General features: G+C 41.1%; 1 protein-coding gene across 3 annotated transcripts in view; it reads left to right on the top strand.

Annotated features, from left to right (window-relative positions):
* CHD6 (chromodomain helicase DNA binding protein 6) overlaps positions 1 to 24,247 on the top strand; it is a 1,034,665-nt gene that overhangs the window by 730,614 nt on the left and 279,804 nt on the right. For all 3 annotated transcript variants that reach the window (XM_053712106.1, XM_053712055.1, XM_053712147.1), the window contains 3 exons: positions 62 to 221; positions 6,993 to 7,082; positions 12,719 to 12,822. In XM_053712106.1, coding sequence (XP_053568081.1) covers positions 62 to 221; positions 6,993 to 7,082; positions 12,719 to 12,822 — 354 coding nt within the window. The remainder of the gene's footprint in view (positions 1 to 61; positions 222 to 6,992; positions 7,083 to 12,718; positions 12,823 to 24,247) is intronic.

Below are 24,247 nucleotides of genomic sequence, written 5' to 3'. Positions count from 1 at the left end.
ACTTTTATGCCAAGGAAGCTGTAATCCATTTTTTAATGGTAAATGTGTGTGTGCATTTTAGGTTTGTCTGCTCCAGTGCCTCGTGGTAGGAAGGGGAAGAAGATGAAGAATCAAATGCTTCTCCCAGAGATCAAGAATGCGGACTGGCTTGGCAGCTGTAACCCAGAGATTATCTTGCATGATGATAGCTACAAGAAGCACCTCAAACAGCATTGTAATAAGTGAGTTATATAAAGCAGAATACAACCCACACTAGTGGGTATTATAAAATCTGTAGCATCCATGTGAAGATATTACCGAGGGGGGCTGAAGTGGAACACACCATTGTTTGGACTTTTTATCTGTCCCTAATTGTCTTGCTGAAGAGATTAGACAAGGAAACCTGGGGTTCAACATAACTCATATTACTTTAGTTTCTGTGTTTAAACAAAGCAATACCCATTACTTTATGGAAACTAAAACTTCACATTTATCTCTTAAAAATGTAAACAACTAATATAATTTAAAAAAACATGAAATTACATATTATTCTCAGGCTAGTATTTGCTTTGAATGCATAATTTTAACTAGTATTTACATATTGTTTAATGTCCCTTTAAAGTACGATTCTTGGGGACAAGTTCTATATTAATTATGATAAGAACAGACCAGAACCTTTCCTGTTCCATTGTTAATCTGTGAAAAACAGTCACTAAAGAAGCATTACATAGAATAACACATGGAGCATATTAAAGGAGCAGTAAACAGTTTGAGAAACATAAGTTATGCTTTCCAGATATTTTCATTTTCTTCTGTATAAGGAGAGTTCACGGCATCATTCCTTACTTTTGCGAAATACTGAACCTGGCCTTGAGGAGGAGGCAAAGACACCACAGCCAAAGGCTTAAAAACCTCTCCCACTTCCTCTATCCCCCAGTCATTCTGCCGAGGGAACAAGGAACAGTAGGAGAAATATCAGGGTATAAAAGGTGCCAGAAGAAAAACATAGTTTAGGGGACCGCCAATCGGAGAAACACGGGCGGGGCCATGGACTCTCCTTATACAGAAGGAAATGAAATGATCTGTTAAGCATAATTTATGTTTTCCTTCTTAATATAAGGAGAGTCCACGGCTTCATTCCTTACTGTTGGGAAACTTTATACCCAAGCTCTAGAGGACACTGAATGATAACGGGAGGGGCAAAAATAGAGGCGGACCCTAATTGGAGGGCACCACAGCCTGCAAAACCTTTCTCCCAAAGGCTGCTTCAGCTGAAGCAAAAACATCAAACTTCTAAAATTTAGGAAAGGTATTTAAGGAGGACCAGGTAGCCGCGTTACAAATCTGATCCATCGAGGCCTCATTCTTAAAGGCCTAAGAGGAAGCCACTGCTCTAGTAGAATGAGCCGTAATTCTCTGAGGAGGTCTATGTCCCACTGTCTCATAAGCTAAGCAGAAAAGACTCCTCAATCCAAAAAGATAAGGAAGACGATGAGACCTTCTGACCCTTACGCTTCCCAGAATATGCCACAAACAAGGAAGAAGTTTGTCTAAAATCCTTAGTAGTTTGAAGATAAAACTTCAAGGCACGAACCACGTCCAAATTATGAAATTAACTTTCCTTCGAAGAAGAAGGATTAGGACACATAGAAGGGACCACAATCTCTTGATTGATGTTGCGGTCTGACCCAACTTTAGGGAGAAACCCTAACTTAGTACGTAGGACCGCCTTATCCAAATGGAACACCAGATAAGGAGGCTCACATTGCAAGCCGGCAATTTCAGATACTTTGTGCGCCGAAGCAATAGCCAGTAGAAAAAGACCCTTCCAGAACAGCAACTTAATGTCCATTTCATGTAAAGGCTCAAAGGGAGCCTATTACAAAACTTTAAGAACCAGATTCAGACTCCAAGGGCGAGCCGAAGATCTGAACACAGGTCTGATCCTAATCAGAGCCTTAACAAAAGACTGAACATCTGGAAGTTCAGAGAGCCTCTTGTGCAGTAAAACAGACAAGGCCGAAATCTGTCCCCTCAGGGAACTGGCCGAAAGACCCTTCTCCAGACCATCCTGGAGAAACAATAGAATCCTGGCAACCTTAACTTTTAGGCCAAGAAAATCCACGCTCTTCACACCAGAATAAGTAGGTTCTTCACACCTTATGATAGATGTGACGAGTAACCGGCTTACGAGCTTGAATGAGAGTATCAATAACTCTCTCAGAAAACCCTCTTTTGGCATGGACTAAACGTTCAATCTCCACGCAGTCAGCCTCAGAGAATCTAGATTTTAATGAACAAAAGGACCCTGTTCCAGCAGATCCCTGCGACAAGGTAACTTCCATGGAGGAGAAGATGACATCCTTACTAGATCCGCTAACCACGTCCTTCGCGACCACGACGTAGCAATCAGTATTACTGACGCCTGCTCCTGCCTGATGCGGGCCACTACCCGAGGAAGGAGTGGTAATAGCGGAAAAAGGTAGATTAGATTGAACCTCCAAGGCCCCGCTTAAGCAACTATTAGCTCCGCCTGAGGATCCCTGGACCTCGACCCATATCTGGGTAGTTTGGTATTGAGACCAGATGCCATGAGATCTATCTCCGGCGTCCCCCACATGTAGCATATCTCCGCAAACACTTTGGGATGGAGAGACCATTCCCCTGGATGAAAGGATTGTCTGCTGAGAAAATCCACTTCCTACTTGTCCACACCCGGAATGTGGATCGCTGCTTAGATTTATTCCAGGATTGAGCCAGCTTCTAAGTACTCTTGGTTTGCTCGGGCTTAGAGGAGGACTGCTGACGTTGGGACTTTTCAGAACAAAAGAAACGAACATTAGATCCTTGTCCCTTAGATTTGTTCTTTTTATCCTGCGGTAGGAAGGCACCCTTGGCCCCCTGTAACCGTTGAGATAATGGAGTGCAGGCCTGGACCGAATAAAATGTTTCCCTTAAAGGGGAGGGAAAGTAGTCTAGACTTAGAAGTCTTGTCCGCAGACTAGGACTACAGCCAGAGCACCCGACGCGTCTGTACTGAGAGACCAGAGATTTTAGCATTCAGGCGAATAATCTGCATGTTTGCATCACAGATAAAAGAATTAGAAATTCTCAAAGCTTTAATTCTTTCTTGTTTAACATCAAGGGGACCCTCCACCTAGGTCAAATCCGTTAAGTTGTCGCATTAGTAGGCCGCAGCTCCAGCAACCAAGGCAACCTCCGCTGCCGGTTGAAATAAATATCCCGCATGCTGAAACACTTTCCTGAGAAAAGTTATCCATCGGCTCTCTGAAAGACGAGCTATCCTCAAGAGCGATAGTAGTACGCTTAGCTAACGTGGAGATAGCACCATCCACCTTTGGGACGAAACCCCAAAACTCCAGTTGAGAGACTGGGAATCCAATTCTATCCCACTCATTTTTAATAATGTTCGTCATTTTTACAGGTACAGGAAAAGTTAGCAGTGCTACCCTGTCCTTGTACACTCTGTCTAATTTAGGGATCAAAGGTTCATCAGGCAACTTGGCCTCTGGAACCTCTAATGTCGAAAGAACCTCTTTAGAAGAAAATGTAAATGTTCAATTTTAAATCTAAAGGCTGGCTCCTCTGCAGCCGGAGGCCTAGATGTAGCAGACTCCGATCCAGAAATTTCACCCTCTGAAGACTAGAGTGTGACCCATCCTGGGATACTTGAAAGGCAGACAAATCTAGTAAATCACTGGTTGTCCCCTGGACCGGAGAGCTATGTTTAACCTTTTGCTTGCGCTTGGCAGGGCGAGGTAAAGCACTAAGAGCCTCAGACACCGCCGTTTTTAACTGCGCTGTAAAGTCTGATGGTAAAAGTCTCCCTCCAGACGGAGGATCAGGCGTGTCACGGGAAGCTGCATGTGACAGTGGAGATGACTGATGGGTATGCACATCACGGGACGGCGAGTCGTCAGAGGTGGATGGCTCAGTAGTACTAAAGGGGTTAACCTTCTTAGACATAATAACCTTGTTAATGCATATGGAACATAGTTGAGAGGGTGGGCATACCAAGGCCTCCTCACAATATAGACAGGTTTTACTATTAGGAATAGAGGGAGTACCCTCAAGTATATCATGATCCTCCATAGCTTGTGCTAATAACAGTAGACTAAAGAATAAATGAATTTTTTATTTCTCACAAAACGGCACTTTTTTACTCCCAATAACTGGGGCACTCACCACCTCCTAGACCAAGGCAACCAGAGAAGAAGCGACTTCTCCGACAGCTAGCTCGGTCAGGAAAGAGAAAATGAAAGTGTGACCACACCTGGTCACGTGGTGCACAAGGCAGGACTGCCCCTGCTATGAGAAAAAGTGTTCCAAGCTACAAGCTGCGCAGCATTCAAAGTGAAAGTAGAAACCTGTATGTTCCGTTACCGCATAACAGTCTATGAGCCCAAAAAATAAATCTCACACATAAAGCAGCATAAAATCAACGAAACACATTTGATTAATACCCACTGTTCAATAACCTCCCTCAGAAGATATTAACCCATGATTCTATAAAGATAAAAGGAGTCACACTGTGACCCTGTCTTCAGCAATTTCAACATAAGTAAAAATTTAAACGATCTTACCAGAATCCGTGCTTTGGAACAGAAACGCAGCCTTTCAAGTGTGTTAGTCTTGTAGCATCCCTTCTGACATGGACTTGAGTGAAGAAAGCAGACAGTGAAACTCGTCAACACTGGTTGCTTAAGGAGCTGTTAGCAGGCAGTCTAACCTTTTTGCATATCTGTCCACAATTTACAGTTTGTAATGTTATCTCTTCTGCTAAAGCCAGTCAATTAAGATTTTGTTAACACAATGACAGTGGCAAGCCCTGTCTTTTCAAGACTCAAAACTGGATTCCCACCTCCAAATAAGTAAATTGATGGATGAAGTTTGGTAATTGAAAAGCAATTGCAGCACACAAGGTGATTAGTCTGTTCCAATAAAATCTAGACTTTGCTGATATTTAAAGACTGCAGGAAAATGTAATTACAAGGTGTTTACTGTTGCTTTAAAGGGCAATGGTAGTCGAGAAATGACATGCTCTGCGGGTCACAAGCAGTACTTTAACTATGTGCTTAAAGGGACACTGAACCCAATGTTTTTTTTCCATGATTCAGATAGAGCATGACATTTTAAGCAACTTTCTAATTTACTCCTATTATCAATTTTTCTTCGTTCTTTTTCTATCTTTATTTTAAAAGCAGGAATGTAAATCTTAGCAGCCAGCCCATTTTAAATTCAGCACCATGGATAGCGCTTGCTTATTGGAGGCTTACATTTACCCACCAATAAGCAAGCATAACCCAGGTTCTCAACCAAAAATGGGCTGGCTCCTATGCATCACATTCCTGCTTTTTAAATAAAGATAGCAAGAGAACAAAGAAAATTTGATAATAGGAGTACATTAGAAAGTTGCTTAAAATGACATGCTCTATCTGAATCATGAAAGAAAAAATTTGGGTTTAGTGTCCCTTTAACTCTTAAGCAGGTATTTAAACACATAGAAGTGGAGGATTGATAGTTTTAAATGTAATTTTCAACTATAATGGCCCTTTAAGTAGCTCTTCCAGCCTTAGTGATTTAGGGGAGTGTCTCAGAAGATTATCAATGGATCTTGAATAACTGAGAGTTTAGCTAATAGTTTTACCCTCAACCCAAATTAAAGCTACTGGACTGTTTTTTTTAGGCACAATGAGATTTGCTTTTTCTAATTTCCTAGAGCTATGCACCGTTGTTTTCCTATCGTCTATGAAAAAAAAAATGCAGCAATGAGATATGGTAGCATTGTGGGTATTCTAGTTTCATTGAGAGAGGTTGATGCTTGCTCTTGTTGGCTTCTGTGGTAGAGGATGCTTTTGCTAGGTTCATGAAAAGTAGGCCATATGTTGTTGTGCATCTTAGTTTGGTTTGTTTCTATAAAATATTTTTTGTAATTACAAGACATTTCTGTTCTGTTGCTATAGAATGACATATCGGACAAGACTTAATGTTTTTTAAATCAAATTAACATCCTTTTTTACTGCAGTTATTTTTCAGTATCCAAACTCCACCGACCATTTGCCTTATTTGGAGAAGCCAATCTGGGCTTTAGTCAAAGACAACAAGGCTAGTTAGTGTCATATAGTTAGTATAAAGCAGTGTATCCCAAACCCAGTCCTCAGGACCCTTACTCAGGCCAGATATTCATTATATCTTAACTAGAGCACAGGTGAAATAATCAGCTGATGGGTGAGCTGACTGTTTCACCTGTGCTCTACTTAAGATTTAACCCCTTAATGACCACAATGTACCCTGTATGTCACTGGTCGTTAAGGGTTTTTTCAGGACATAATAGCACAAGTCTAGCAAGAACACGCTATAAATTCCCTCCCTCCAGCAGGCTTAGTGGAATACAGCAGTCTCAATGCTGGTGCCAAGACCTTGCTATAAAACAATCAAGTCCCAAAAAAAGGCCAGCGACATACAGGGTACGTCGCTGGTCCTTAAGGGGTTAATGAATATCTGGCCTGAGTAAGGGTCCTGAGGACTGGGTTTGGGAAACCCTGGTATAAAGAGCATTGTTTTCCTTTTGTTATCAGCTAAAGCCAATTAGGGACAGATATGTAACAGGGTTATAGCCAAGGTCCGAGAGTTCAAAATGTATCTATTTTCAGAGCTAAATTACATGAAAAGTGACAAAATAAATAATGGAAATTAAATTGCAACGTTGTTTCAATATGCATCGCTAAAATAATTTATATAAAAACTATCAAGGTGTTTACTGTCCCTTTTTTAGTAATTTTTGGTGTCCATTGGTTTTGATTTTACTTGTTTCTCTGAGAATTTGTGGCATTGTTCGAGCATTTACAGGTTACTATGTAAGTGGTGACAATTGTTAATATTGCTCATTGGCCTTTTTTCTGTTGTTGGGAGACATGTGCCCTTTATACAATGCTGTAACATCAGAAGAACGGAATTTAACGACTTTTCATTAAAACTGTCTCTTTGTTCAGAGTCCTCTTGCGGGTTCGGATGCTGTACTATCTCAAGGCTGAGGTCTTGGGTAATGCTGCAAGCAAGGCTTTGGAAGGACTAAATGTTAGGTAAGAGCAACTATCTGTGTTATAATCTTTTACAAAGATGGCCCAAACGCATTAATGAAATAATATTGACACATTGTTTTCAGCTGTGCTTCCATGTAGTAAAGAAGTGTTAACACATTGTTTCTGTCCTATCTATACTATAATCGCGTTTCACAAACCCAACTGGTACTAAAAGTCCAGATAAGCAGGGGGCGCCACTGAGTCCAGCTTGATAGTGAGGAAGAATAAACAACATTGAATCAAATATGGTGGATCCCACACAAGGTGACCCAAATAGGCAAATAGGGTGGATCTCTCCAGTTACACAGATTTGTGAAAGTATTATACAAACGTCTGTCTAGAAGACAAAAGGAAGCGCCTCTTCTTTTTTGTGTTCTAGACGGACGATTGTATAATCATGTTTGTAACGCGTCCGTCGGTGTCGCCAGTTGTGCACGCATTCTCAAAGGAATGTTGACTGCGCGAGGCAGCCAAAAGAAATCCACCTGGATGCAGCGTAGGCAAACGAAGCCTTAAAAAAAAACAAAAAAAAAACGCAACAGCCCGTAAGAAATTTAAAAAAAAACAAAAAAAAATGCCCGCACGAAGTATTAATAAAAAAAACCCTGCCCATACCAAGTGTTAAGAAAAAATAGACCTAACCGCCCACACGAAGTATTAATTTAAAAAAAATAACCCTTAAACCGCCAAACCCCCACAACACAAAATACCTAACCCTTAAACCGCTAACCCCCCACATCGCAATAAACCTAAATAAACTATTAACTCCTAAACCGCCAACCCCCCACAAAATAACTAATTTAATTTAATTACTAAGCCCCCTAACTGAACACCCCCTAAATTAACCCCAATTACTACTAAATTACAATTTAAAAAAATCCTAACATTAAATTACAAAAAATTAATCTAACATTACAAAAAATAAAAAAGTCTAACATTACAGAAAAAAATTAAACAAAATTAAACCTAATCCCTATGAAAATAAAAAAGCCCCCCCCAAATGAAAAACACCCCCTGATCTAAACTACCAATAGCCCTTAAAAGGGCCTTTTGTGGGGCATTGCTCTAAGTTAAACAGCTCTTTTACGTTTAAAAACTACTAAATCCCCCCTAACAGTAAAACCCCCCATGCACCAAACCCCCCAAAATAAAAAGAAAACTAACACTAAAAAAACCTAAACTACCCATTGCCCCTAAAGGGGCATTTGTATGGGCATTCCCCTTAAAAGGGCATTCAGCTCTTTTACTGCCCTTGAAAGGGCATTCAGCTCTCTTATTGCCCTCAAAAGGGCATTCAGCTCTTTTACAAGCCCATTAAATCCTTAATATTAAAGGGACAGTCTACAATAGAATTCTTATTGTTTTAAAAGATAATCCCTTTTATTACCCATTCCCCAGTTTTGCACAACCAACGCAGTTATATTAATATACTTTTTACCTCTGTGATTACCTTGTATCTAAGAACCTTCTTCCAGCCCCCTGATCACATTACTGCTACTGTTTATTATCTATTGTCTTGCATTTAGCATTGTAATGTGCTAAATCTTAAATAACTCCCTGTGTCTGAACAGAGGCCTAGATTTGGAGTTTTGTCGGTAAAGACCCGCGTAGCTAATGCCGGCTTTTTTCTGGCCGCACCATAAAAATAACTCTGGTATTAAGAGTCCACATAAAGGCTGCGTTAGGCTCCAAAAAAGGAGCGTAGAGCATATTTAACGCAGCTTCAACTCTCGATACCAGAGTTGCTTACTCAAGCGGCCAGCCTCAAAAACGTGCTTGTGCACGATTCTCCCATAGAAAACAATGGGGCTGAAAAAAACCTAACACCTGCAAAAAAGCCGCGTTCAGCTCCTAACGCAGCCCCATTGTTTGCTATGCGGAAACACTTCCTACGTCTGCACCTAACACTCTAACATGTACCCCGAGTCTAAACACCCCTAACCTTACACTTATTAACCCCTAATCTGCCGCCCCCGCTATCGCTGACCCCTGCATATTATTATTAACCCCTAATCTGCCGCTCCGTAAACTGCCGCTACTTACATTATCCCTATGTACCCCTAATCTGCTGCCCTAACATCGCCGACCCCTATATTATATTTATTAACCCCTAATCTGCCCCCCACAACGTCGCCTCCACCTGCCTACACTTATTAACCCCTAATCTGCCGACCGGACCTGAGCGCTACTATAATAAAGTTATTAACCCCTAATCCGCCTCACTAACCCTATAATAAATAGTATTAACCCCTAATCTGCCCTCCCTAACATCGCCGACACCTAACTTTGATTATTAACCCCTAATCTGCTGACTGGAGCTCACCGCTATTCTAATAAATGTATTAACCCCTAAAGCTAAGTCTAACCCTAACACTAACACCCCCCTAAGTTAAATATAATTTACATCTAACGAAATTAATTATCTCTTATTAAATAAATTATTCCTATTTAAAGCTAAATACTTACCTGTAAAATAAATCCTAATATAGCTACAATATAAATTATAATTATATTATAGCTATTTTAGGATTAATATTTATTTGACAGGCAACTTTGTAATTATTTTAACCAGGTACAATAGCTATTAAATAGTTAAGAACTATTTAATAGCTACCTAGTTTAAAATAATTACAAAATTACCTGTAAAATAAATCCTAACCTAAGTTACAATTAAACCTAACACTATACTATCATTAAATTAATTAAATAAAATACCTACAATTACCTACAATTAAACCTAACACTACACTATCAATAAATAAATTAAATACAATTCCTACAAATAACTACAATGAAATAAACTAACTAAAGTACAAAAAATAAAAAAGAACTAAGTTACAAAAAATAAAAAAATATTTACAAACATAAGAAAAATATTACAACAATTTTAAACTAATTACACCTACTCTAAGCCCCCTAATAAAATAACAAAGACCCCCAAAATAAAAAATGCCCTACCCTATTCTAAATTACTAAAGTTCAAAGCTCTTTTACCTTACCAGCCCTGAACAGGGCCCTTTGCGGGGCATGCCCCAAGAAGTTCAGCTCTTTTGCCTGTAAAAAAAAAAACATACAATACCCCCCCAACATTACAACCCACCACCCACATACCCCTAATCTAACCCAAACCCCCCTTAAATAAACCTAACACTAAGCCCCTGAAGATCTTCCTACCTTATCTTCACCATACCAGGTTCACCGATCCGTCCTGAAGAGCTCCTCCGATGTCCTGATCCAAGCCCAAGCGGGGGGCTGAAGAGGTCCATGATCCGGCTGAAGTCTTCATCCAAGCGGGAGCTGAAGAGGTCCATGATCCGGCTGAAGTCTTCATCCAAGCGGGAGCTGAAGAGGTCCATGATCCGGATGAAGTCTTCTATCAACGGCATCTTCAATCTTCTTTCTTCGGGAGCCATCATCTTCCATCCGACGCGGAACATCCTCTTCTCCCGACGCCTACTAGTCGAATGACGGTTCCTTTAAGGGACTTCATCCAAGATGGCGTCCCTCGAATTCCGATTGGCTGATAGGATTCTATCAGCCAATCGGAATTAAGGTAGGAATATTCTGATTGGCTGATGGAATCAGCCAATCAGAATCAAGTTCAATCCGATTGGCTGATCCAATCAGCCAATCAGATTGAGCTTGCATTCTATTGGCTGATCGGAACAGTTAAGTTAATTTTTTTTTATTTTTTTTTTAAATACTTTTATTGAGGCAATAAAAGAAGTCAGAGTTACAATCACAGTGTGAAGGACAATATCTCAGGTAATAGTACATGACATTAGTTCCTTATTACAAACTTGTATACACTGAACAGTAATGGGAACATGGTATTGACCTTAGTGATGCCTCATTTGTTTTGTTAAATAACCGAACATTCAAACGTCAACAATATAAAATAGATCCACTCATGGGATCTGGTAACTGGTACTCAGCAGAAGAGAAAGTTTAATTTTGACTAGACTGTCCCTTTAAAAAAAAAAAAAAATCCTAAATCTAACCCCCAAATAGGTACTTAATGTTCCTGAAGTCCGGCGGAGAAGGTCTTCTTCCAGGCGGCTCCATCATCTTCTATCTTCATCCGGAGCGATGGAGACATGGAGCTGGCTTCCCCGATGCTCGGATCCTCAGCGGCAGTCTTCAGCTGCGGTGGTCCAAATCGGCATGGAGGCTCCCCTTCTTGCAATCATCCGCAGCACACTGAAGATTAAATGCAAGGTAACCCATATTTATTGGGGTACCTTACATTCCTATTGGCTGAAATTTTGAAATCAGCCAATAGGATGAGAGCTACTGAAATCTTATTATTACTGATTTCCAAATTTCAGCCAATAGGAATGCAAGGTACCCCAAATTGAATGCGGTACCTTGCATTCAATTTTCAGTGTACACCGGAGATCAGATGAATAGGAACCTCCACGCCGCTGAGGACCGCCGATCCGGGCATAGCGGAAGACCGCTCGGCGCCACATTAGCTCCGGATGAAGATAGAAGATGATTGAGCCGACTGGAAGAAGACCTTCACCGCCGGACTTCAGGAATGGTGAGTACCTATTTGGGGCTTAGTCTTAGGCTCTTTTTTTTATTTTCTGGGGTGTTTTTTGGGGGGGTTTAGATTAGGGTTTTTAGGGCTGTAAAAGAGCTGAATGCCCTTTTAAGGACATTAAAAGAGCTGAATGCCCATACAAATGCCCCTTTAGGGGCAATGGGTAGCTTAGGTTTTTTTAGACTTAGTTTTTTTTTATTTTGGAGGGGGTTGGGTGGGGGTTATACTGTTAAGGGGAACTTTGTGATTTTTACATGTAAAAGTGCTGATTTCTTTAGGGCGATGCCCTATAAAAGGCCCTTTTAAAGGCTATTGGTAGTTTATTGAAAGATTAGGGGGTGTTTTAATTTGGGGGGGATTTTTTATTTTTATAGGGGTATTAGTTTATGTTTACACTTTTTTATTTTGGATAGCTTTGTTTTTTTCTGTAATTTTAAATTTTTTATTTTTTGTAATATCACCTTTGGGATTTGTAATGTTTTAAACATAGCCTGCCCCCTGGGCAGGCTTATCGCCTAGTCTTATATAATGTAGAATTCCATTTTCTGATAAATCAGTTGTCTCTGAACCTTACAATATCCAGAGATCATATCTTAGTTTTAAATGCAATTGTATTTTAAAATGAAAGAGAGTATAATAAAAGGTATTAAACCAAGCTACCTATTATCGGTTTTTAACATACTGAAAAAGTAGCTGGTTCCACTCTTAAGTGCCAGCATCATAGACGTGCCTGGTAGCCAATACTACTTGGGTATTATGTTAAATTTGCCAGAGTAGTAAAATCTTATAAAACATCAGTGTTTAGAGTTTTTATTATTTTATGTGGATTGTTTATTCCTATTGTAAAACAGAATATATAAAGGTTAGGCTAAATAATAGGATGTGTACAAGACATGTGTGCACATTCGTCCATTGTCAACTTGTCAATATTTATGTAATTCTGCAAAGAAGTATTCTTTCACATATCCTCTTTAGCACCAGTTTTGTGATACCCCATGCAGATGCTTTGACACATAAGTTCATCTGCACACCCTGGCTGAGAACTCTTGAGCTATGTATTAGTTTTTGACATTTTTGCTTTTCATTTCAGGGAACTGAATGTCTTGTTACCTGACATAGACTATGTGGAGATACCTGTGGACTGGTGGGATTCTGAAGCTGATAAATCACTCCTGGTTGGGGTTTATAAGCATGGTATTTAACTCATTAATAATGTACTATATAAATCTCTTAACATTTACAAATTGTTAGGGGGGTTCTCCTCGGAGCACCCAACAATATGGCTCAACAACTAGGTCAGATGATTAACCTTAAATCTGCTGTGAGTGAAATGCAGACCTATATTGTATAATCACATATGTAGATATATGTGTGTGTGCGTGCAAGTCCAGATCTTAGTGTGTTGCGCTTTCACAAGAAGAAATCCTGCTCTCAAAATAGCCAAATGCATACTCACAACAAAATTAACCACTAGTAGTTGGACTGTTTGTGGAATTTAGAAAATGTGATCCATATTTGGAGTGTGAAAATATACATTGTGACAGACTTATTGTCTGTCTTGAAATGTTTGTAACTGCAAAGTCTTCTAGGGTAATCAAAGTAAAGAACTCTTTCCCAGCTGAGTCAGCTTTAAAGGCCTATGGTTTATTCCCAGAATTCTGCAACAAGTTAGGATAATGGATTATTTCTCCAACATAGGTGTGTCCGGTCCACGGCGTCATCCTTACTTGTGGGATATTCTCTTCCCCAACAGGAAATGGCAAAGAGCCCAGCAAAGCTGGTCACATGATCCCTCCTAGGCTCCGCCTACCCCAGTCATTCTCTTTGCCGTTGTACAGGCAACATCTCCACGGAGATGGCTTAGAGTTTTTTAGTGTTTAACTGTAGTTTTTATTATTCAATCAAGAGTTTGTTATTTTAAAATAGTGCTGGTATGTACTATTTACTCAGAAACAGAAAAGAGATGAAGATTTCTGTTTGTATGAGGAAAATGATTTTAGCACCGTAACTAAAATCCATGGCTGTTCCACACAGGACTGTTGAGTGCAATTAACTTCAGTTGGGGGAACAGTGTGCAGTCTCTTACTGCTTGAGGTATGACACATTCTAACAAGACGATGTAATGCTGGAAGCTGTCATTTTCCCTATGGGATCCGGTAAGCCATGTTTATTAAGATAGTAAATAAGGGCTTCACAAGGGCTTATTAAGACTGTAGACTTTTTCTGGGCTAAATCGATTCATTATTAACACATATTTAGCCTTGAGGAATCATTTATTCTGGGTATTTTGATATGATTATATCGGCAGGCACTGTTTTTGACACCTTATTCTTTAGGGGCTTTCCCTAATCATAGTCAGAGCCTCATTTTCGCGCCGGTATGGCGCACTTGTTTTTGAGGACAGCATGGCATGCAGCTGCATGTGTGTGGAGCTCTGATACATAGAAAAGTCTTTCTGAAGGCATCATTTGGTATCGTATTCCCCTTTGGGCTTGGTTGGGTCTCAGCAAAGCAGATTCCAGGGACTGTAAAGGGGTTAAATATAAAAACGGCTCCGGTTCCGTTATTTTAAGGGTTAAAGCTTCCAAATTTGGTGTGCAATACTTTTAAGGCTTTAAGACACTGTGGTGAAATTTTGGTGAATTTTGAACAATTCCTTCATACTTTTTCGCAATTGCAGTAATAAAGTGTGTTTAGTTTAAAATTTAAAGTGACAGTAACGGTTTTATTTTAAAACGTTTTTTGTGCTTTGTTATCAAGTTTATGCCTGTTTAACATGTCTGAACTACCAGATAGATTGTGTTCTGACTGTGGGGAAACCAAGGTTCCTTCTCATTTAACTATATGTATTTTATGTCATAAAAAAATTTAGTAAAAATGATGCCCAAGATGATTCCTCAAGTGAGGGGAGTAAGCATGGTACTGCATCATCCCCTCCTTCGTCTACACCAGTCTTGCCCATACAGGAGGCCCCTAGTACATCTAGTGCGCCAATACTCCTTACTATGCAACATTTAACGGCTGTAATGGATAATTCTATCAAAAACATTTTAGCCAATATGCCCACTTATCAGTGAAAGCGCGACTGCTCTGTTTTAGAAAATTCTGTAGAGCATGAGAACGCTGATGATATGGTTTCTGAAGGGCCCCTACACCAGTCTGAGGGGGCCAGGGAGGTTTTGTCTGAGGGAGAAATTTCAGATTCAGGAAACATTTCTCAACAAGCTGAACCTGATGTGATTACTTTTAAATTTAAGTTGGAACATCTCCGCGCTCTGCTTAAGGAGGTGTTATCCAATTTGGATGATTGTGATTATCTGGTCATTCCAGAACCACTATGTAAAATGGAAAAGTTCTTAGAGGCCCCGGGGCCCCCCGAAGCTTTTCCTATATCCAAGCGGGTGGCGTACATTGTTAGTAAAGAATGGGACAGGCCCGGTATACCTTTAGTACCTCCCCCCATATTTATAAAATTGTTTTCCTATAGTCGACCCCAGAAAGGACTGATGGCAGACAGTCCCCAAGGTCGAGGGGGCGGTTTCTACTCTACACAAGCGCGCCACTATACCCATAGAAGATAGTTGTGCTTTCCAAGATCCTATGGATCAAAAATTAGAAGGTCTGCTAAAGATGTTTGTTCAGCAAGGTTCCCTTCTACAACCAATTGCATGCATTGTCCCTGTCACTGCAGCCGCGTGTTTCTACTTTGATGAGCTAGGAAAGGCGATTATTAGTAATTCTTCTTCTTATGAGGAGATTATGGACAGAATTCGTGCTCTTAAATTGGCTAATTCTTTCACCCTAGACGCCACCTTGCAATTGGCTAGGTTAGCGGCGAAAAAATTCTGGGTTTGCTATTGTGGCGCAGAGCGCTTTGGTTAAAATCTTGGGCAGCGGATGCGTCTTCCAAGAACAAATTGCTTGACATTCCTTTCAAGGGGAAAACACTCTTTGGCCCTGACTTGAAAGAGATTATCTCTGATATCACTGGGGGCAAGGGCAACGCCCTTCCTCAGGATAGGTCTTTTCAAGACCAAAAATAAACCTAAGTTTCGTCCCTTTCGCAGAAACGGATCAGCCCCAAGGGCTACGTCCTCTAAGCAGGAAGGTAATACTTCTCAAGCCAATCCAGCCTGGAGACCTATGCAAGGCTGGAACAAAGGAAAGCAGGCCAGGAAACCTGCCACTGCTACCAAGACTGCATGAAATGCGGGCCCCCGATCCGGGACCGGATCTGGTGGGGGGCAGACTCTCTCTCTTCGCTCAGGCTGGGGCAAGAGATGTTCTGGATCCTTGGGCGCTAGAAATAGTCTCCCAAGGTTATTCTCTGGAGTTCAAGGGGCTTCCTCCAAGGGGGAGGTTCCACAGGTCTCAGTTGTCTTCAGACCACATAAGAAGACAGGCATTCTTACATTGGGTAGAAGACCTGCTAAAAATGGGAGTGATTCATCCTGTTCCATTAGGAGAACTAGGGATGGGGTTCTACTCCAATCTGTTCATAGTTCCCAAAAAAGAGGGAACGTTCAGACCAATCTTAGATCTCAAGATCTTGAACAAGTTTCTCAAGGTTCCATCGTTCAAGATGGAAACCATTCGAACACTTCTTCCTTCCATCCAGGAAGGTCAATTCATGACCAAGGTGGATTTCAAGGATGCGTATCTACATATTCCTATCCACAAGGAACATCATCGGTTCCTAAGGTTTGAATTCCTGGACAAGCATTTCCAGTTCGTGGCGTTTTCTTTCGGATTAGCCACTGCTCCTAGGATTTTCTCATAGGTACTAGGGTCCCTTCTGGCGGTGCTAAGACCAAGGGGCATTGCTGTAGTACCTTACTTGGACGACATTCTGATTCGAGCGTCGTCCCTTCCTCAAGTAAAGGCTCACACGGACATTGTCCTGGCCTTTCTCAGATCTCACGGATGGAAAGTGAACGTGGAAAAGAGTTCTCTATCTCCGTCAACGAGGGTTCCCTTCTTGGGAACTATAATAGACTCCTTAGAAATGAGGATTTTTCTGACAGAAGCCAGAAAAACAAAACTTCTAGACTCTTGTCGGATACTTCATTCCGTTCCTCTTCCTTCCATAGCGCAGTGCATGGAAGTGATAGGTTTGATGGTAGCGGCAATGGACATAGTTCCTTTTGTGCGCATTCATCTAAGACCATTACAACTGTTCATGCTCAGTCAGTGGAATGGGGACTATTCAGACTTGTCTCCGAAGATACAAGTAAATCAGAGGACCAGAGACTCATTCCGTTGGTGGCTGTCCCTGGACAACCTGTCACAAGGGATGACCTTCCGCAGACCAGAGTGGGTCATTGTCACGACCGACGCCAGTCTGATGGGCTGGGGCGCGGTCTGGGGATCCCTGAAAGCTCAGGGTCTTTGGTCTCGGGTAGAATCTCTTCTACCGATAAATATTCTGGAGCTGAGAGCGATATTCAATGCTCTCAAAGCTTGGCCTCAGCTAGCGAGGGCCAAGTTCATACATCAACCATCAGGGGGGAACAAGGAGTTCCCTAGCGATGGAAGAAGTGACCAAAATCATTCTATGGGCGGAGTCTCACTCCTGCCACCTGTCTGCTATCCACATCCCAGGAGTGGAAAATTGGGAAGCGGATTTTCTGAGTCGTCAGACATTGCATCCGGGGGAGTGGGAACTCCATCCGGAAATCTTTGCCCAAGTCACTCAACCGTGGGGCATTCCAGACATGGATCTGATGGCCTCTCGTCAGAACTTCAGAGTTCCTTACTACGGGTACAGATCCAGGGATCCCAAGGCGGCTCTAGTGGATGCACTAGTAGCACCTTGGACCTTCAAACTAGCTTATGTGTTCCCGCCGTTTCCTCTCATCCCCAGGCTGGTAGCCAGGATCAATCAGGAGAGGGCGTCGGTGGTTTTGATAGCTCCTGCGTGGCCACGCAGGACTTGGTATGCAGATCTGGTGAATATGTCATCGGCTCCACCATGGAAGCTACCTTTGAGACGAGACCTTCTTGTTCTAGGTCCGTTCGACCCACTCCAGCTGACTGCTTGGAGATTGAACGCTTGATCTTATCAAAGCGAGGGTTCTCAGATTCTGTTATTAATACTCTTGTTCAGGCCTGAAAGCCTGTAACCAGAAAAATTACCACATAATTTGGTATATCTGTTGGTGTGAATCTGCAGGATTCCCTTGGGACAAGGTTAAGATTCCTAAGAGTCTATCCTTCCTTCGAGAAGGATTGGAAAAAGGATTATCTGCAAGTTCCTTGATGGGACAGATTTCTGCCTTGTCTGTGTTACTTCACAAAAAGCTGGCAGCTGTGCCAGATGTTCTAGCCTTTGTTCAGGCTCTGGTTAGAATCAAGCCTGTTTACAAAATTTTGACTCCTCCTTGGAGTCTCAACCTAGTTCTTTCAGTTCTTCAGGGGGTTCCGTTTGAACCCTTACATTCCGTTGATGTTAAGTTATTATCTTGGAAAGTTTTGTTTTTGGTTGCAATTTCTTCTGCTAGAAGAGTTTCAGAATTATCTGCTCTGCAGTGTTCTTCTCCTTATCTGGTGTTCCATGCAGATAAGGTGGTTTTGCGTACTAAACCTGGTTTTCTTCCAAAAGTTGTTTCTAACAAAAACATTAACCAGGAGATAGTTGTGCCTTCTTTGTCTCCTAATCCAGTTTCAAAGAAGGAACGTTTGTTGCACAACTTGGATGTAGTTCGTGCTCTCAAATTTTACTTAGCAGCTACTAAGGATTTCAGACAAACTTTGTCTTTGTTTGTTGTTTATTCTGGTAAACGGAGAGGTCAAAAAGCAACTTCTTCCTCTCTCTCCTTCTGGATTAAAAGCATTATCCGATTGGCTTATGAGACTGCCGGACGGCAGCCTCCTGAAAGAATCACAGCTCACTCCACTAGGGCTGTGGCTTCCACATGGGCCTTCAAGAACGAGGCTTCTGTTGATCAGATATGTAAGGCAGCGACTTGGTCTTCACTGCACACTTTTTCTAAATTTTACAAATTTGATACTTTTGCTTCTTCTGAGGCTATTTTTGGGAGAAAGGTTTTGCGAGCCGTGGTGCCTTCCATTTAGGTGACCTGATTTGCTCCCTCCCTTCATCCGTGTCCTAAAGCTTTGGTATTGGTTCCCACAAGTAAGGATGACGCCGTGGACCGGACACACCTATGTTGGAGAAAACAGAATTTATGTTTACCTGATAAATTACTTTATCCAACGGTGTGTCCGGTCCACGGCCCGCCCTGGTTTTTTTAATCAGGTCTGATAATTTATTTTCTTTAACTACAGTCACCACGGTAACATATGGTTTCTCCTATGCAAATATTCCTCCTTAACGTCGGTCGAATGACTGGGGTAGGCGGAGCCTAGGAGGGATCATGTGACCAGCTTTGCTGGGCTCTTTGCCATTTCCTGTTGGGGAAGAGAATATCCCACAAGTAAGGATGACGCCGTGGACCGGACACACCGTTGGAGAAAGTAATTTATCAGGTAAACATAAATTCTGTTTTTCCCGCTAAACACGTAAGAAAAAATACAGGCTTAACAGTTTCATTTTCTTTCATGTAATTGGCAAGAGTGCATGAGCTAGTGACGTATGGGATATACAATCCTACCAGGAGGGGCAAAGTTTTTCAAACCTCAAAATGCCTATAAATACACCCCTCACCACACCCACAACTCAGTTTTACAAACTTTGCCTCCTATGGAGGTGGTGAAGTAACTTTGTGCTTGTTTTTTCTTCTATGATAATTGCTTCTCAGCATTTTGAAGCCCAATTCCTCTGAGTACTGTGTTTGTCAGAGGGATGTAAATGGAGTATAAGCTATTGATTTTATGGTTTTCCTTGCGGGAAATCTTTTCAAAGGTTCTCTGTTATCGTCCGTAGGGATTCATCTCCTACCTCCCTTTTCAGATCAACGATATACTCTTATATACCATTACCTCTGCTGATTAGGCTCGCGAGGTCGCAAAATGCTGTTATTTATTGCGTCATTTTTGGCGCGATAATTTTTTTGGGCGCAAAGGTATGTCTTTGATGACGCAGGTTCGTCATTTGCGACGTCTTAGTTGATTCCAGGTTTCCTTGCACAAGGTTGCATCTGTTATGACGCAAGTTGCTTCATTTCCGGTTGTTGGCGCCAAAAAAAATTCAACTTCCTTTTGCGTCATGTGTCATACTTGGCATCAAAAAAATTAGTTTATTTTTCACCCCACTTCCTATATGCCTCTTGCCTTCTATATGTTCAGAGGGCTATGCAGTTTGCATTTTTTCCCATTCCTGAAACTGCCATATAAGGAAATTGTAAATTCTGCTTTAATGTTGTTTTTTCTTTTACATTTTGCAAGATGTCTCAATCTGTTCCTGTCTCAGAACCAACTGTTGGAACCATGCTGCCTGATCACAGTTCTACCAAAGCTAAGATTATATCTCCAGCTGTAGTATGTAACAGTTGTCATGATAAGCATTTGCACGCAGAAAACGTTTCCATCAGTACTAGTACAGTTTCTGTTGTTCCTTCAACATCTAATGTACATGATATCCGTGTTGATATGAAAAATTATATTGCTGATGTGATACAGAAGACTTTGTTTGCTATTCCGCCTTGTAATAAACGTAAAAGGTCTTTTAAAACGTCTCATAAAATTGATGAAATTTCGAATGACCGACAACATATTGAAATATCCTCCTCTGATGAGGATCTCTCTGATTCTGAAGAACCTACCTCAGACATTGACACTGACAAATCTACTTATCTTTTCAAGATTGAGTATATTCGTTCCTTGTTAAAAGAAGTGTTGGTTACTTTGGATATTGAGTAGTCTAGTCCTCTTGCTATCAAAACTAGTAAACGTTTAAATTCTGTTTATAAACCTCCTGTGGTTACTCCTGAGGTTTTTCCAGTTCCTGATGCTATTTCTGATGTGATTGCTAAGGAATAGATTAAGCCTGGTACTTCTTTCATTCCTTCTTCTAGGTTTAAAAGGTTTTACCCTTTGCCAGCGGCTAGATTAGAGTTTTGGGAAAAAGTCCCCAAAGTTGATGGGGCTATTTCTACTATTTCCAAACGTACTACTATTCCTATGGAAGACAGTACTTCTTTTAAAGATCCTTTAGGTAGGAAACTTGAATCTTATCTAAGGAAAGCTTATTTATATTCTGGCTATATTCTCAGGCCTGCCATTTCTATGCGGCTGCATCAACCTTTTGGTTGGATAGCTTAGCGCAACAGGAAACAGATCCTGATTTGTCTAGCATTGTTCATTTGCTTCAACATGTATGCTAATCATTTTATCTGTGATGCTATTTTTGATATCAACAAAATTGATGTTAAATCTGTGTCTTTAGCTATTTTAGCTATAAGAGCTTTATGGCTCAAATTTTGGAATTCTGACATGGTATCTAAGTCTAGATTACCATCTCTTTCTTTCCAAGGTAACAATTTATTTGGTTCTCAGTTGGATTCAATTATTTCAACTATCACTGGGGGGAGGCAGTTTTTTTACCTCAGGATAAAAGATCTAAGGGTACATCTAAAGCTTCTAATTGTTTTCATTCTTTTCAACAGAATAAGGAACTAAAAATCAATCCTTCCCCTAAAGACTCTGGTTCCAATTGGAAACCTTCTTCAAGTTGGAATAAATCCAAGCCTTTTAAGAAACCAAAGCCAGCCCCCAAGTCTGCATGAAGGTGCGACCCTTAATTCAGTTCAGCTGGTGAGGGGCAGATTGAAATTATTCCAAGACATTTGGGCAGATTCTGTTCAAAATCAGTGGATTCAGAGTATTGTCTCTCAAGGGTATCGAATAGGATTCAGAGTAAGACCTCCTGTGAGAAGATTCTCTCTCTCTCTCATGTTCCAGCAAATCCGTTCTGAAGTGTGTTTCAGATCTAGAGCTTTCAGGGGTAATAATTCCAGTTCTGTTTCAGGAACAGGGTCTGGGGTTTTATTTAAATCTATTCATTGTCCCAAAGAAAGAAAATTCATTCAGGCCGGTTCTGGATCTGAAGTTTTTGAATCGTTTTGTTAGAGTCCCAAGATGGTGACTATGAGGACTATTTTGCCTTTTGTTCAGCAAGGTCATTATATGTCCACGATAGACTTACAGGATGCATAGCTTCACATTCCGATTCATCCAGACCATTATCGGTTTCTGAGATTCTCTTTTCTAGACAAGCATTACCAATTTGTCGCTCTTCCATTTGGCATAGCAACATCTCAAAGAATCTTTTTGAATGTTCTCGGTGCCCTTCTATCTGTAATCAGAGAACAGGGTATTGCGGTATTTTCTTATTTGGACGATATCTTGGTACTAGCTCAGTCTTTACATTTAGCCAAATCTCTCACAAATCAACTAGTGTTGTTTCTTCAAAGACATGGTTGGAGGATCAATTTACCAAAGAGTTTCTTGATTCCTTAGACAAGGGTCACCTTTTTAGGTTTCCAGATAGATTCAGTGTCTATGACTCTGTCTCTAACAGACAAGAGACAAATTAAATTGGTTTCAGCTTGTCGAAACCTTCAGTCTCAATCATTCACTTCATTGGCGATGTGCATGGAATTTTTAGGTCTCATGACTGCAGCATCGGGAGCAATCCCCTTTGCTCGTTTTCATATGAGACCTCTTCAGATTTGTATGCTGAATCAATGGTGCAGGGATTATATTCGGATATCACAATTGATATACTTAAATCCCAACAACTCTCTCTGACTTGGTGGTTAGACCATCATCGTATAGTTCAAGGGGCTTCTATTGTTCGTCCTACCTGGACTGTGATCACAACAGATGCAAGTCTTTCAGGTTGGTGAGCTGTCTGGGGATCTCTGACAGCACAAGGGGTTTGGAAACCTCAAGAGGCGAGGTTACCAATCAATATTTTAGAACTCCGTGATATTTTCAGGGTTTTTTAGGTTTGGCCTCTGTTAAAGAGAGAACCATTAATTTGTTTTCAGACGGACAATATCACAACTGTGGCATATGTCAATCATCAGGGTGGGACTCGCAGTCCCCTAGCTATGAAAGAAGTAACTTGGATACTTTCTTGGGCGGAATCCAGCTCTTGTCTAGTTTCTGCGGTGCATATCCCAGGTATAGGCAATTGGGAAGCGGATTATCTCAGCCGTCAGACCTTACATCCGGGGGTGTGGTCTCTCCATCCAGATGTATTTTGGCAGATTGTACAGATGTGGTGTCTTTCAGAAATAGATCTGATGGCTTCTCATCTAAACAAGAAACTTCCCTGGTACCTATCCAGGTTTAGGGATCCTCAGGCGGAGATGGTGGATGCTTTAGAAGTTCCTTGGTTTTACCAACCTGCTTATATCTTTCCGCCTCTAGTTCTTCTTCCAAGAGTGATCTCCAAGATAATTATGGAACAATCGTATATGTTTCTCATAGCACCAGCGGGGCCTCACAGGTTTTGGTATGCGGATCTTGTCCTGATGTCAAGTTGTCAGCCTTGGCCACTTCCTTTAAGACCAGACCTTCTGTCTCAAGGGCCGTTTTTTCCATCAGGATCTCAAATAGTTAAATTTGATGGAATGGAAACTGAACGCTTAGTGCTTAGTCATAGAGGTTTCTCTGACTCTGTGATTAATACTATGCTACAGGCTCGTAAGTCTGTATCAAGGAACATTTATTATCGAGTTTGGAAAACCTATATTTCTCCAACATAGGTGTGTCCGGTCCACGGCGTCATCCTTACTTGTGGGATATTCTCTTCCCCAACAGGAAATGGCAAAGAGCCCAGCAAAGCTGGTCACATGATCCCTCCTAGGCTCCGCCTACCCCAGTCATTCTCTTTGCCGTTGTACAGGCAACATCTCCACGGAGATGGCTTAGAGTTTTTTAGTGTTTAACTGTAGTTTTTATTATTCAATCAAGAGTTTGTTATTTTGAAATAGTGCTGGTATGTACTATTTACTCAGAAACAGAAAAGAGATGAAGATTTCTGTTTGTATGAGGAAAATGATTTTAGCAACCGTAACTAAAATCCATGGCTGTTCCACACAGGACTGTTGAGAGCAATTAACTTCAGTTGGGGGAACAGTGTGCAGTCTCTTGCTGCTTGAGGTATGACACATTCTAACAAGACGATGTAATGCTGGAAGCTGTCATTTTCCCTATGGGATCCGGTAAGCCATGTTTATTACGATCATAAATAAGGGCTTCACAAGGGCTTATTAAGACTGTAGACTGTTTCTGGGCTAAATCGATTCATTATTAACATATATTTAGCCTTGAGGAATCATTTTATCTGGGTATTTTGATATAATAATATCGGCAGGCACTGTATTAGACACCTTATTCCTTAGGGGCTTTCCCAAAGCTTAAGCAGAGCCTCATTTTCGCGCCGGTGTGGCGCACTTGTTTTTGAGAGGCATGGCATGCAGTCGCATGTGAGAGGAGCTCTGATACTTAGAAAAGACTTTCTGAAGGCGTCATTTGGTATCGTATTCCCCTTTGGGCTTGGTTGGGTCTCAGCAAAGCAGATACCAGGGACTGTAAAGGGGTTAAGGTTTAAAACGGCTCCGGTTCCGTTATTTTAAGGGTTAAAGCTTCCAAATTTGGTGTGCAATACTTTTAAGGCTTTAAGACACTGTGGTGAAAATTTGGTGCG

Source organism: Bombina bombina, chromosome 1, assembly GCF_027579735.1.
Source record: "Bombina bombina isolate aBomBom1 chromosome 1, aBomBom1.pri, whole genome shotgun sequence".
In the NCBI taxonomy this organism is placed as follows: domain Eukaryota; kingdom Metazoa; phylum Chordata; class Amphibia; order Anura; family Bombinatoridae; genus Bombina; species Bombina bombina.
Note: the sequence above shows the minus strand (reverse complement) of the source record. Positions and strands in the feature narration are given on the sequence as shown.